Source organism: Rattus norvegicus, chromosome 18 (genome assembly GCF_036323735.1).
Source record: "Rattus norvegicus strain BN/NHsdMcwi chromosome 18, GRCr8, whole genome shotgun sequence".
Taxonomy (NCBI): Eukaryota; Metazoa; Chordata; class Mammalia; order Rodentia; family Muridae; genus Rattus; species Rattus norvegicus.
In genome coordinates this window covers 26,522,081-26,537,115 of record NC_086036.1, presented here as the reverse complement: position 1 = coordinate 26,537,115, position 15,035 = coordinate 26,522,081, and the positions used below count along the sequence as shown (strand labels likewise).

Sequence of the window (15,035 nt, the reverse complement as noted above, 5' to 3'; positions counted from 1 at the left end):
AAAAACATGGTGCAAGGGGTAACGGGCACCAAGCCAATATTCATGGTCCACCCCAAGAAAGGTGATTTTGGGGGGCTGGGGATTTAGCTCAGTGGTAGAGTGCTTACCTAGGAAGCGCAAGGCCCTGGGTTCGGTCCCCAGCTCCGAAAAAAAAGAACCAAAAAAAAAAAAAAAAAAAAAAAAAAAAAAGAAAGGTGATTTTGGGAGTGGGATGGGTAACTCACTCATTTATGGTCATTCCTGGATGCTCATATTCCTTGCTGGGAAGAGACCTCCTCACCAAAATGGGAGTCTAAATCTATTTTGGCTCAGGGGGAGTAAAGTGCTGGTTAAGAATGGCCATATCTATGTTCTGACCTTGGCTCTAGAAGAGGAATACAAACTGTTCCTTCAGCCAGCCCCATTTCTAAGCCTGTTACTCCAGAAGTTCCTAGTAGTAGTCCCCAAGGTTGAGCAGAAAAAAATCCAATGAGACTTGCCCAACATTGGGCCTGGTTCTAGTTCAATTAAAAGCTGGGGCTACCCCAGCCTGAACCAGACAGTACCCAATGCCCAGAGAAGCCAGAACAGGGACCACCCTCACATTAACTGGCTCCGGGAGGCAGGGATTTGGATTCCTTGCCAATTGTCATGGAATACTCCCTCCTTCTGGTCAAGAAGCCCCTTTACAATGAGTATTGACCTGTGCAGGATTTAAGAGAGGTAAATAAGTGGATGGAAGACATCCATTCCACAGTTCCAAACCCGTACACCCTGCTGAGCCGCCTCCCTCCTGAGCATACAACATACACTGTGCTTGACCTGAAGGATGCCTTCTTCAGCCTGCCCCTGGCATCCGAAAGCCAGCCTCTATATGCCTTTGAATGACAAGACTTAGAGGCTTTGATGGACTTGGACATGCCTGCCTCAAGGATTCAAGAACTTACCCACTATCTTTGATGAGGCACTACCTGAAGATTTGGCTGAGTACCTGTGAGCCCACCCCCAAACAACGGTACTCCAGTATGGAGATGACATCCTTATGGGGAGGGGGGACTTGGAGACATGCCAGGAGCCACAAGAAATCTCCTACAGGAGCTGAGTCAACTTAGGTACCAAGTGTCCGCTAAGAAGGCTTAGCTCTGTTAACCTGAGGTCACCTATCTGGGGTACATACTTAATGGGGGGGTCAGTGCATTCTGTTGTATGCCAAGGCAGTGACAAAGAAACTCCTGAAAGACATCATACCCAGGTATGGTGCCTACCCTACTGGGGTCTGACAGACCAGCATTCGTCTCTCAGGTTACTCAATCTCTAGCACAGGTTCTGGAGACCAGTTAGAAATTACATTGTGGGGGTTGGGGATTTAGCTCAGTGGTAGAGCGCTTGCCTAGGAAGCGCAAGGCCCTGGGTTCGGTCCTCAGCTCCGAAAAAAAAGAACCAAAAAAAAAAAAAAAAAAAAAGAAAAATTTTAAGTTGACCTCTGCTTAGCCCCTAGACGTTAGACCAGAAAGTACAGAAAGCACATTCCCACCCACTCTCCAGGAAGCTATCCGAGCACAGGAACAGATGATATAGCTGTGGCCCTGTCCTGGGAACTCCAGGAGGAAAACATCTGCCAAGTCAGATATCCTTGGCACCAGAATAGCTGAGCTAATAAAGCTGTGTGGCCTTATAATGACTATATATACTGTACATTTCTGCTGTTTGAGGCTCTTCACATCCCTCCTGCGTGAGGACTTGTTGAGCCCCAGTGCACTGGTATCCCGAGTAAACCTCTTGTTTTTACATCAAGACTGAGTCCTGTGTGTTCGTGGGGTGGTGGGTGTCCTCAGGACTGGAGTGAGAGTCTCCTCAATCTGAGGGTCTTTCAGATCCAGACGTGGATACCCCACTCCCATGTTAAGCCTGCCAGGGGAGAGAATTCAACAGTTGAGGTCCCAGCGAAAGAGACTTCCAGATGAACCACCGCAGGAACTGTAAAAGGTCGCTCCACATCCTGTCGGTCCGCTGAAACTGCGACTCCAGCGCTCCCGATACTGTTTGCTTGCTGCTTACCCTTTGTTACACCAGACAGGAGCCCCCACTGTCCCCTAAATCTAACCTGGCAGATAGTTAATGCAGGGAGGGTTAGATTGCCAACTCTACCCCACTCAACTCCCCCAGCACCTGGCTCCTGATCTTAATGTAGACCTTTGTGACTTAGCGGATGAGGGATGAGGCCCCTCAGGCCAACAACCCTTTCCTTGCTGTGGCTGCAACTCACACAGGGCCTGAAGGAACACAGGTCTCAGGCCTTCTATGTCTGCTTGAAGAACTCTCAGAATGGAAGCCATCGAACCCAATGTGGAGGTCCAGAGTCCTTTTTCTGTGCGACATGGGAGCGCGAATCGACTGTGTAGATAAGCTAAAAGCCTCCCCACTTCAAAGATGACCTCGTCACTGTGACTCCGTTCAGAGATACACAGACATCTGGAGCCTGGGTCCTACACAAGACACCCAGCCTCGTAGAAGAGAGACTTGTGGACCTTGTTTTGAGCCCCCTTACTATCTGAGTACCCCTTGGGGAAGATGCAACAGAAGGCCGATTGGATTGCTGGTAAGACATGGGGACTAAGACTTTACATCTCTGACTATGATGCAGGACTCCTGTTAACTGTCCAATTGCTCCAACATAACCTGTGAGACCCAAGGTTCCCTTAAGCCCCAACAAGGTATTAACAAGGCTGAACCAATCACTCCACCCCACCCCCAACCTCTGCCCCTTCCCACCATCACTCCCTCATCAGGACCCACCACCCTTTCTCCCCAGCGAGGTCTCACTTCATGTAACCAACCGTTCCACCTCCTGCATTATCCACTTCTTCACCTGAGTCAAGACCTGAAGCTATTTAGAAGTCACTTTCTAGGCTCTTAACTCCTTCCACTCAGACAACACAGGACTGTTGTTTATGCCTAAATGCTCAGCCCTCCCTACTGTGAATAAATAGCTATCCTGGAGACTATTTGCAGACTACAGATGGTACTCAATGTAAATGACAACAACCAGATAGAGTCAAGCTGACCCTACAATCAACAACAGGATAGGGATTCTATATCAAAAATAAGATGCCCTCAGTCCCACTTCTACAATCTAACTGTAACCCCTACTGTTACAGGATACATGCTGCCCCCAGAAAACACTTGGTGGACTTGTACTCAGGGCTCACTCCATACATTTATGTCCGGGTTGTAAATATGACTAAAGATGTTCTAGTACAGCTCATACCTGAAATGAATTATTACTCTGGGGAGGAAGTCTTCAAGCTACTAGCACCTCCATACAGTGGAGTAACACATTTCCACTGTGGTACTAGGTTCTCTCTTTGACATAGGGTTGGCCAGAGCTGCTAGTTATAGGGACCTCAGCCCTAATACTCCGAGATAAAAATGACAAGGTCCTATGGATGCAGATGTACAGGAGATGGAGAAGTCCACCACGACCCTGCAGGATTCCCTGTCCTCCCTGGCAGATGTAGCCTTAAAGAAAGAAGAGGCCTAGACTTGCTGTTCCTCTACCAGGGAGGATTCTGTACAGCCTTGGGTGAGAAATCTTTTTTCTATGCTGACCACTCAGAGGTAGTCAAAGACTCCATGGTCTTAGTCACAAAGAGACTCCACGAGAGAATAGAAAGAGAACAGTCTCAGGGTTGGTATGGGTCCCTCTTCAACTGGTCTCCTTGGCTGACCACCTTGTCTTCACTCTGACCGGAGCATCCTCTTATCCTACCGATGCTGGCCTTGATTTACGGTCCCTGTGTAATCATGTGTGCTTTAATTTTATGTTTGTTAAAGAACAGATTTCCACTGTTCATTTGATGATAAGCAACAATACCAGCACATAAAAACATTAAAAACATCTCAAATATTTGAGATGTTCCATTACCGAAGTGGGTGGAAGGACTAAGAGGGATGGGACAGGTTGACTCCATGACAGGCTTCAAATGAACAGTTGAGGAGACGAGGCCTAAGTCTCTGTTTCCAAGATCTGGACAAGTCCAATCAAGCCAGTTACTAGAAGAAAAAAACAAAAAACAAAACAAAACAAAACAAAACCCCAGGGTTCACGCAGCTAGGCAGAAGCTGCCATGCCACCAACTCCACACCACGGCAATGATTCTGAAATTTCCATAGAGATGGACACACACCCGGGTAGTGGTTCTAGAATTTCCAGAGGTTCTAGAATGTCCACAGAGACGGACCCAACAGATTAAGATAGAGGGTCACCTACCCTGGAATTACCCAAATGTGATTTAAATTGGGCCTGTGAGCTCACTTCGGGGCTCTCCATCATTAAATGAGGGGACCCCAACTTCTGGTCTTCTACAGAATAAAATGCTCCTGGCTTTTACATACTATTTGAGTCTGAGGTATCATTCTTTAGCGAACAACGGAATCATACACCACCAGTTAGGTACCGGACTCTCTATTCTCCTTTTTTTTTTTTTTATGCTGGGATGCCTCAGTCCGTGCCCGCCTCTCCCTTTCACTTCTTGTTCTAATTTACCTCCCTCAGCAGCTCTTGCCAATCAGGATCTAACTGTCTCTTTTTCCCATTGCCTTTTCGGAACCTTACGATGAAGGTTTGTGATTGGTTGTTCCGAGCAAGGCTAGACCAATAAGAGGCAGAAGTTTTCGCTTCCGCGGAGCAAGTATTGTTGCCGCTGATTGGCTGGAGCGGCCGAGGGAGGAAAATGGCTGCGAATTCTTCGGTAGTCTCGGTGGCAGCGGCCGCCACGACGGTGCCGGGCGTGTCCACTGTCGCGGATTTCTCAGACTTGCGGGAAATTAAAAAGCAGCTGCTGCTCATCGCGGGCCTCACTCGGGAGCGGGGCCTGCTGCACAGCAGCAAATGGTGAGAGGTCGGGGTCGGACGGGGCGGCGCTGGATCTTGGCCTCGGGGGCTCGCGTGGCTGATGCAGTTTGTGTGGTGTTCCAGGTCTGCGGAGTTGGCCTTCTCTCTGCCCGCCTTGCCTTTGTCTGAGCTGCAGCCGCCGCCGCCTCTTACAGAGGTAAGGGCGTCATTATAGTGCGTTCCGGCTAACCGAAGGATGTGGCCCAGGGTACTCAGCGCCCTGTCACTGGAGGGGAGCCAGCTGCTCAGTGGGAGTGATGGAGCAGGGACGCCAGGATTTGAACGGGGCCTCACAAGGGAGTTCCTGTGTGGGGGCTGTTTGTGCCTTGGAAGGTAGATGTATCTTCCGCTGTTATTGAAGCTGGAGAGAATTGATAAACAATTATTGCTTAAGATTTCAGCCTCGGTGGAGCTGAATGGAGGGCTCAGTGGTTAAGAATCCTTGTTCCTCTCACAGAGAACCCCAGTTTGATTTCCAGCACCCTCAGGAGGTGTCTCAAAAGCACTTTTAACTTCAGCTCCAGGGGATCCAATACCCTTTTCTGTTCTTTACACACCATCCACACATGTTCCACACATGTGGTATACAGATATACATGCATACACATAAATCTTTTTAAAAATTTCATCCCGGAGAGATGGTTCAGTGGCTAGCATGTGTTGTTCTTGCAGAGGGCTAGAGCTCAATTCCTAGTTACTTGTGGGAGTTGTAGGTTGTTTATAACCTGTAACTCCAGCGCCTGGGACAGGGGATCCAACAATCTTTTGACATCTTCCTCCGGCTTCAGCAGGCACATGAACAATCTACATGAAGACACATACGTACCTAATTTAAATCTTTAAAAAAGAGGGGCTGCAGAGATGGCTCAGCAATTAGCAATACCTGTTGCTCTTCTGGAGAATTGACCTAGAGCATCCACAGGGGCAGGGAGCATTGCCTGTAACAACGTTCCAGGGCATCCAGGGCCTTCTGGCCTTGGAGGGCGCCAGATATGCATGTGGTATACAGATCTGTGTAGGCAAACCACTCATACGCAGAAAATTAAGACAACTAATAAACCCTTCAAGTCTTTTAGGTTTTGTAGACAACCTAGGCAGTGCTAATAAGCATATGAAAAGTTTTTGCCACCGAATGAGATCATTGTTCTGTACCAAAATTATTAAGAGTATGGATTTGGGCTGATCTGTGTCATATATGCCTTTAATCCCAGCACTCTGGACTACAGCGTGAGTTCTAGGACATCCGGGGCTATATTAGAGAGACCCAAGTCCTGAAAACTAAAAAGAAAAAAAAAGTTTGTGCTTTGAAGCTCAAATTAGTGACACAGAACAACTTAAGGTCTTCTTGGCCCACAATCTCCATATCTGTGAAATGGGAATAATAATAGTACCAGGTTCGTGTTGTGGAGAGAATTAAATGGGATTAAAGGTTTAAACTGCATAAAAATATTTCTGGGGTAGGTGGCACAAGAGCCGCTTAGGCCGAGGCCAGAGGATGATCCGCTTGGAATACAAAGTAAACCCAGTCCTGTGCAGTTCTTGTGTAGCATGTATGAGGCCCTAAGTTCAGCCCTCAGGACCTAAGGGCTGTACCAGCCACACAGGATTCAGTCGAATTAACCGTTCTGATTAAGAGGAAGATAGAGTGCCTGTGACTTGCAAATACATCTTCATCTGTATTTCAGGCTAATATCAGTTTTAATTTCAACATTAATATCAGGGTTGGCAGGTGAATTTTTTGGTAGTGTTTGCTGGTCTCAAACGTAATACATTGAGCAGATTGGCCTTGGCCTTTAAACTATCGTCCTTCCCCAGTGCTGAGATTAGAAGCACCTTACCCAACCTGGACGAATTTCATCGTAATTCATGTATAATCTTTACTTATTGTATGTGTGTGTGTGTGTGTGTGTGTGTGTGTGTGTGCGTGCACACATGCCATATCACATATGTTAAGGTCAGAGGAGAGCCTATAGGAGTTAATTCTCTCAGTCTACTTCGTGGGTCCTGGAAATTGACTCAGGTTTTCTGTCTTGGCTTGGTGTCAAGTGCTCGTACCTCCTGAGCCATCTTGCTGGCCCCAGCACACTTGTGTGTGGCCTGTGTGTGCTAGGCAGGGGATTCCTCACTATAGTATTTGTTTCCCCTCAAGACAGCGTTCCAGCTCTCCCTGCCTCTTCCCTTCTCCTCCTCTTGCCTTCCTCACTGATTCTCTCTTTAACACAGGGCCTCTTGTTACCCAGACTGGCCTCAAACTGGCCTCAACTACACGCTGAGGAAAGCCTTGAACTCATCCTCCTGCTTCTACCAAGTGTTGAGACTAGGCATGCATGGGGGTTACGGATGTAGGGTGCTATGTCTGGTTTTTACATGGGCTCTGGGTGTGCAAATTCAGTTCACCTTGTGTGGTAAAGGCAGGCCCTTTACCACAGAACCATCTCCCCAGACCCCACCCTTTTATTTTGAGTCTTACTATATAGTCCTGGTTGTCCTGAGTCTCACTCTGTAGACCAGGCTTGGTTTGAATCCACAGAGATCTGTCTGCCTCTGCCTCCAACTGCTGGGATCAAAGGTATACGTCACTATGCCAGGCTGTTTTACATGTTGTTTGGCTTTACATGTAATATGTTTATTAAAAATACTGTATAAATTGTGTATAAATGCATGCATTTATACGTTTTGAGGAGGAGAAATGATCAGTCTTTCCTTTATCTGAGAATTAGTGAATATGCTTTCTAGGGGTGAACTATGGCTGTTTGAGACCTAACCACTCACATTACCTGTTTTTTGTAGGAGGATGCACAGGATGTGGATGCTTACACCCTGGCCAAGGCCTACTTTGACGTTAAAGAGTATGACCGGGCAGCACATTTCCTGCATGGCTGTAATAGCAAGAAAGCCTATTTCCTGTACATGTATTCCAGATACCTGGTGAGGGCCACTTTAAGATGCTTTCTGTTATCAGGCGCCATGTGTGAGCAAGGATTTGAACCTGGGTCATCGGGGGAAACAGCCAGTGCTCTTCATCACTGAGCCATTTCTTTAGCTTTGAAGAAGTTTAGTTTTTACATAGCTAGGCAGTGAGTCCCCAAATGAATGTGTTGAATATTTATATTGTAGTAATAAAAAAATGATGCCAGGCCTGCGGCACACACCTTTAATTCTAGCACTTGTAAGGCAGAGGCAGATGGATCTTTTTAAGTTCAAGGCTAGTCTGGTCTGCATAATGAATTTCTAGAAGCCAGCTAGGACTACACAAAGACTGGGTCTCAATCAATCAATTAATCAATCAGTCAGTCAATCAATCAATCAAGCCAGCTAGGGCTACATGAAGATCTTGTCTCGATCAATCAATGAGGAGGAAGAGGAGCGAGAGCCAGCTGCCGCTGCCGGGTAGTAATGGCATGCGTCTTTAATCCCAGTGCTTGAGAGGCAGATGCAGGTGAATCTTTGAGAGTTCAAGTCCAGCATGGTCTACAGAATGAGTTCTAGGACAGCCAGGGCTACACAGAGAAACCCTGTCTCAAAGAACAAAACAAACCAAACCAACCAAACAAACAAACAAAAAAACCAGAACCAAAACATAGGTAGGATAATTACCAACAGGATGACTGTTCTTTGGATTCTGTAAGGTGCTTTATAAAGCAGTACTAGAGAACTGGCAAGGTGTGGTGATGTCTATAATCTCTGTACTCTAGATGCAGAGAGTCGAGGATCCCGGCGAGTTTGAGGCTCTCTGGTCACACAGTGACAGTGAGTTCCAGGCTAGCCAGTGGTAGAACCCTAACTCAGAATCCAAGCCTGAAGTCAGGACATGGTGGTGGAGTTTAGTTGGCAAGCATTGGTTGATTTAAAGTTTTTTTTTTTGGTTCTTTTTTTTGGAGCTGGGGACCGAACCCAGGGCCTTGCGCTTCCTAGGCAAGCGCTCTACCACTGAGCTAAATCCCCAACCCCTGATTTAAAGTTTTATCACTTCTGTAGTGTGTTTACTGCTTATATCTTAGCTGCTAACATTTCTAATATAAAGAGCAGTGCAGAGTAATCCCAGCACTCAAAAGGCAGAGGCAGGGGTTGGGAATTTAGCTCAGTGGTAGAGCGCTTGCTAAGGCCTTGGGTTCGGTCTCCAGCTCCAAAAAAAAGAAAAGAAAAAAGAAAAAAAAAAAAAGGCAGAGGCAGGAGTAGTTTAAGTTCAAACCCATGGTGATGGTAGTGAGAACTGTCTCAGATAGACCTTAATAAATAAATGAATAAGTAAATGACAGCAGAGGCAGACTGACATTGTCCTGGTAATTGCTTGCTTGTTTCGAATACTGCCCTGGAACCATTATCCCCCTGCCTCTGGCTCTCCAGAGTGTCATGCTTACAGGCGTGCACTGCCCCATGTGGCCTTTCTTGTTTTCTCAGTATGTAGTCTGTGCATATGACAGAACCAATTTGGACGAGTTATGGTAGAAAATGAAGCAGCACTTGCTGAAGTTTGGGTGAAATTTCTCCTGAGGAGAATGTTCTAATGTAGGTGGTACATTCTCAAATATCTCCTTTTTTTTTTTTTTTCTTTTTTCTTTTTTTCGGAGCTGGGGACTGAACCTAGGCAAGCGCTCTACCACTGAGCTAAATCCCCAACCCATATCTCCTTTTCTTGAGACAGAGCCTCATGTAGCCCAGGCTGACCCTCAACTTTTGATATTTAGCCTGAAATGATCTTAACCTCTTCTGGTTCTCATCTTTCTACCTCCCACATGCCAGACTGACTGCAGGAGTGTGCTCCCATGCCAGTCTGCAGTGCTGGGGCTCACGCGCAAAGCGTCCTACATGCTAAGCAAGCTTGCTTACCAACTGAGCTGCACCCCAGCCCCTTTTTGCTGTGGTCTTTATTAATGTTTTACATTGACTTACTTGTTTTTTCTATTTATCTTTGGTGGGAAATATGTCAGCATATGAAGGACAACCTGGGGTGTTGGTCTCTCCCTACCTTGTGGAACCTGGGAATAAAACTCTGGGCATCAGTCTTGGAGGCAGATTCCTGCCAAGCCTCTCACTGACTCCTTTTAAAGTTTTATTCGTTTTGCTTATTATTAGGTTGTTTTTTTTTTTTTTTTTTCTTTTTGGTTCTTTTTTTCGGAGCTGGGGACCGAACCCAGGGCCTTGCGCTTCCTAGGTAAGCGCTCTACCACTGAGCTAAATCCCCAGCCCCAGGCTTTGTTTTTTGAGACAAGAGTTTCTCTGTGTAACTCTGGCTGTCCAGGAACTCACTGTGTAGACCAGGCTGACCTAGAATTCACAGAGACCTGCCTGCCTCTGCCTCTATAGAGTGCTAAGATTAGTCTGACTCCTTTAAAAACAATCCTTCGTTTGGGACATCTGACGTTTCTTAGCCGTTTCTTGTTCAGGTTCCATGAGCTGACAAGCGAGTGGGCTGGTACAGCCGTGGTAGACAGGTACTCGAACTTAACTTCAGTATTCAGCCACAGAATCTGTTGCTGAAATTTACCTGAAACAGACTTTTTTCTCCCCAAAAGTACTTTTACCTGATGTTGCAAAATGATTTGTTTTTCTACTCTAGCCTTCTCTCCACATGGATCAAACGGGGCATTCTGCTTACAGTGAGAGCCGCCATCCCCTTCACATTCATTTCTTTACTTAGCAACAACAGGAGCTCATGGGCTCTCATATTTTTACATATCTGTAATTCACTACTATATATAAGTGTTTGGTGCTCAATTTATTCCATAGTTAGCCAGTGGGAACACCTGATGAATGGTTGTTTATAAGGCGGACGGCATTTTGCTTAGACATTAGTTAGCCCTGTAGATAGAATCAAGCTACTGATTTTATAATAAGTCAAACAACAACAACAAAAAACAAACTCTATTTGTTGATTTCTTTCTTTTTCCTTCTTACAGTCTGGAGAGAAGAAGAAGGATGACGAAACAGTCGATAGCCTAGGTATGATCCCCCACCCCCACCTCCACCTCCAACCTTTTAGACAGGAAATGGGAGCTGCATGCTTAGAGCTTACAGGCCATTCGTGTGCCAGAAGTAGACTGCGTAGTCTGCAGAACGGAGAGATCATGGCTTATCTGCTGTCATCCAGCTCTGCCTGAGGCTGCTTGTGGGGCTTGGCCTGTGGGTTTGCTTGCCCTGCTTGAACCTGCTTGCTTGCTTTCTGCAACCTAAGGTGGAAAATTCTGTTTTAATTGAAGCTTCTGATTTGTAAACATTGATAACCTAGGACTACACCTGCCATCATCTAGAGTAAATGGATTTTGTGAGTGGGCTGTTTGCAGTTATTAGAAGGTGCAGGCATAGTTTTGGTGATGACGTGTGTGTGTGTGTGTGTGTGTGTGTGTGTGTGTGTGTGTGTGTGTGTGTGTGCACGTGTGTGCGCGCGCGCGTGAAGACGAGAATGAGCATCCTTTCCTGTCCCCTAGGACCCCTAGAAAAAGGACAAGTCAAAAACGAGGCTCTCCGAGAACTGAGAGTGGAACTCAGCAGGAAGCACCAAGCTAGGGGACTTGATGGGTTCGGCCTTTACCTGTGAGTGTCACCTACCAGGGCTGTGGAACTTTCTACTGCATGTTTGTCCTTGTAGTAGAGGAGACATTATTCTCAGGGTTAACCTCTCTCTTTCCCAGGTATGGGGTGGTGCTTCGGAAACTGGACTTAGTGAAAGAGGCTATTGATGTGTTTGTGGAGGCTACTCATGTTCTGCCCTTGCACTGGGGGGCCTGGTTGGAGCTGTGTAACCTGATCACAGACAAAGAGATGGTAAGTCGATGTGAGCTTCATGGGAAACCTCCGTAATCTTGTGGGGACAAAGTGCTGCCATCGTAACTGTTGTTCATAGCCAGCTCTTTGCTGTTAGTGTTTTGGAACAGCCTGTGAAGGCTGACCTGGGGCTCACTAGGTAACTTAGGATTCATTTAGCCTGGTGGTTCTGCCTCCAGGAACTTTGGAAGTGTAGGTGTGTACTGTCATGCCTGGCTTTTTGTTTGTTTGAGACAGAGGCCCTCCATGTAGTCCTGGCTATCCTGAAACTCTATTTAGACCAGACTATCTCCCAGGCTCCCAGGCGCTACTATACCTGCCTTAAAATCTTTATTAGTGTGTCTGTGAGCTTTGTTTAGAGTATTCATTCTGTCCTTCAGTTGATCAAGTAACAACACACTTCCCTAAAGAGCTAACGGTAGGCTAGGCATGGTGGTGAATGCCTTTAATCCCAGCACCTGAGAGGCAGAGCTCTCTGGGTTCAAGGCTATCATGATCTATATTTTGAATTCCAGGCAAGTCAGAGCTAAATACAACAAAAACTAAAAGTGGGTTTATTCTTTCCTTTCCCCAACAGCTGTTTGTGCTGCTGAGTCAGTGTCTAGAAATGTGTCTTTATCTGTGTTTGCCCTCATGTTAGGCTCTCCTCACCTTGAAATATGCAAAAGCATATTATATCTTGCTTATCAAAATCTCTCGTCTCTTGCCTGTGAGATGTTTTCTTTTTTCCAAGTTGATCATTATTTTTTTTTTTTTTCTTTTCTTTTTTTCGGAGCTGGGGACCGAACCCAGGGCCTTGCGCTTGCTAGGCAAGCGCTCTACCACTCAGCTAAATCTCCAACCCCTAAGTTGATCATTATTAACACTCTTCAAGATTCTCTGGTTTCCAGGGGGGTGAGTGCATTTGGTGTTGGTCATAGCAGCTGTTAAATCTAGATCCTTCAGTGAACTGAAAATGTCATTGTGTACACCAATTCCAAAATTATATCTTTTAATTATTAAGAAAAAGACTTACTTGGTTTTATTTTCTATATATGAACGTTTGCCTGTGTGAATGTATGTGCACCATATGTGTGCCTGGTGCCCAGGTCAGAAGAAGCCATCAGAATCCCTAGTTACAGGCTTGTGAGCCTCCATGTGGGTGCTAGGGATTGAACCCAGGTCTGCTCAAGGCTAAATGAATCCTAAGTTACCTAGTGAGCCCCAGGTCAGCCTTCACAGGCTGTTCCAAAACACTAACAGATACATCTTCTTTATGTAGCCCAGGCTGTCCTGGAACTCGCTATGTTGACTATACTGTAGATCAGTGTTTCCCAGCGTTTCCCTCCTGCTTCTACCTCCTAAATGCCAGGATTAAAGTGTGCTCTTCCATGCCCACTTCTCCCTCCCTCCCTGTCCGTCTGTCCTTCCTTCCTTCCTTCCTTCCTTCCTACCTTCCTTCCTTCCTTCCTTCCTTCCTTCCTTCCTTCTTTGCTTCTCTGTGTAGCTCTAGCTATCCTATGTAGCAGTAAAAATTAAAAAATAGATGTGACTGGTTTCCATGTGTCACCACTCCACATTGGCCCCTCATACTCTGGGACCCAGGCGGTCTCCCCCTGGTGTTAGTTCCGGCACCAAGGGGCCATGTAGAACTAACATTAGTTTATCTCAGCGGTGGCTGGTTCCAGTGTGGCACCATGTCACATTAGCCTAGCTATTGTCTAGCCCCAGCAGTCTCTCCACTCCCATTGCTAGTCACCCTGGCCAACCCTGGCCAGCCAGAACTCTCTGGTTCCAGCCACTCACCCGGTAAAATCAAGACTCATAAATTGTAACCCAACAATCAGATTTACATGTTAAATTCTCAGTCCACAATAAATCCACAGAATAAATTCACTGCCAATTAATAATGATAGAAACCGCCCACGTAGACAAGATAAAATTGACCTAGCTCACCTGGATCGGAATAATTTTCCTTCATCGATTCCATCTTGATTCCTCTTGTTCCTTCTTTTCCTTCTTAGACTTTTCCCTGCCTACCCTTCTCATCCAATGATAGGCTAGACCTGCCTTGCTACATAATGACATCATCCTACACATCACCTTTTCTGTTTAATTAAAAAAACAAAATAAATCTTTTCATCAACTATAAGCTGTGTACAACTATTACCATTAGAAAATCATCCAGACAACTGTGTTTTCTGAGTTAATTAGCTTAGGTAGACTATAAGACTAAATTAGTCTTCAACTCTCAGAAATCTGAGAACGACTAATATTATCTGAAATTATGAGAAGCACAAAACAGCTTCTAAAACTTAGCTAATTTATAGAGATCGCTGATCACCTGGACAGGCCCTCATTTCTCAAAATGTTGGAGCATCAGTGTTCAGCCTCCTGGCCCAGGATCATCTGACACCTTTGTAATGTAGAATTTTGATGGGCTGATAATTCTGGCTCAGCAAAGATTATCAGTCGACTACTCTGCATAGTGTGTCCCTTTCTGGACAGTATTTGTCTGTAGATGAATTGAGGCAATCCTTGCCCAGTGGCCGTCTCACCACAACTGGAGCAACTCCACTGCTGCTCGATTTCTTCTTAGAATTCAAGAAGGGGTGCTGTCAGGAGCAGACAGGTCAAATGATCTTTAAAAAGAAATGTCCATAAGTGTCACCCCATGTTGGGTGCCAATTTGTTTTTTTTTTTTTTTTTTGGTTCTTTTTTTCGGAGCTGGGGACCGAACCCAGGGCCTTGCGCTTCCTAGGCAAGCGCTCTACCACTGAGCTAAATCCCCAGCCCTGGGTGCCAATTTGTTACAGTAACCTCTCCAACCCAAATAAGCCTGTACAAAGAAAACACAGCTCAGTTAATATGAGTACGAGCTGCCCTTATTACTTGTGGTTTCTCCAGACCACGTGCTTCAGCTCCATCTTCCTTCCACCTCCACTTCCTCCTTCGTTCCCTTCTCTCTTCCTCAACCCCCACTTCAGCTCCACCTTCCCTTCCCTTGCCCAATCACAGGCTCTGCCTTTATTTTATAAGTTAAAATGGGGAGAAAAGTTCGCCAGAGTACTGACTAGACCGCCCTTCTAGAGAAGTGAAATTAACATCAAAATGCAAACAGCTCCAGGGCAGTCCACACCAAGGCTGTAATGTGCTGTGTAGACCAGGCTGGTCTCAAACTCAGAGATCCTTCTGCCTCTACCTCCCATGCACCAGAGTTAACGAATGTGTGTACCACCATACTTACATAGTTTCTTTTCTTTTTTAAGATGGCCTCTCTATGTAGACCAGACTGGAATCAAATTCATGGCAGTCCTCCTGTCTCAGCCTCCTGAGTGATAGGATTTAAGAAGTGCCCATCTTAAATCACTTTGGTGGGCAGGCATTCGCAGATATATATATATAATCAAAAAAGTAT

At 46.0% G+C, this 15,035-nt stretch overlaps 1 protein-coding gene across 5 annotated transcripts in view; it reads left to right on the top strand.

Annotated features, from left to right (window-relative positions):
- Positions 1-2,243: 2,243 nt before the first annotated feature.
- Positions 2,244-15,035, top strand: part of Cdc23 (cell division cycle 23) — a 23,854-nt gene continuing 11,062 nt past the window's right edge. For 2 of the 5 annotated variants that reach the window (XR_010059562.1, XM_063277222.1), the window contains exons 1-7: positions 2,244-2,578; positions 4,602-4,873; positions 4,958-5,030; positions 7,664-7,801; positions 10,774-10,816; positions 11,302-11,407; positions 11,506-11,638. Coding sequence is in view for 3 of the 5 variants with exons in the window: in XM_063277222.1 (XP_063133292.1) it covers positions 4,713-4,873; positions 4,958-5,030; positions 7,664-7,801; positions 10,774-10,816; positions 11,302-11,407; positions 11,506-11,638 (654 nt within the window). In the remaining 2 variants the exon portion in view is untranslated. Of the gene's footprint in view, positions 2,579-4,454; positions 4,874-4,957; positions 5,031-7,663; positions 7,802-10,773; positions 10,817-11,301; positions 11,408-11,505; positions 11,639-15,035 lie in introns of those variants that run through there. The other 3 variants (XR_010059563.1, XM_008772028.4, NM_001100659.1) reach the window with 3 other exon arrangements.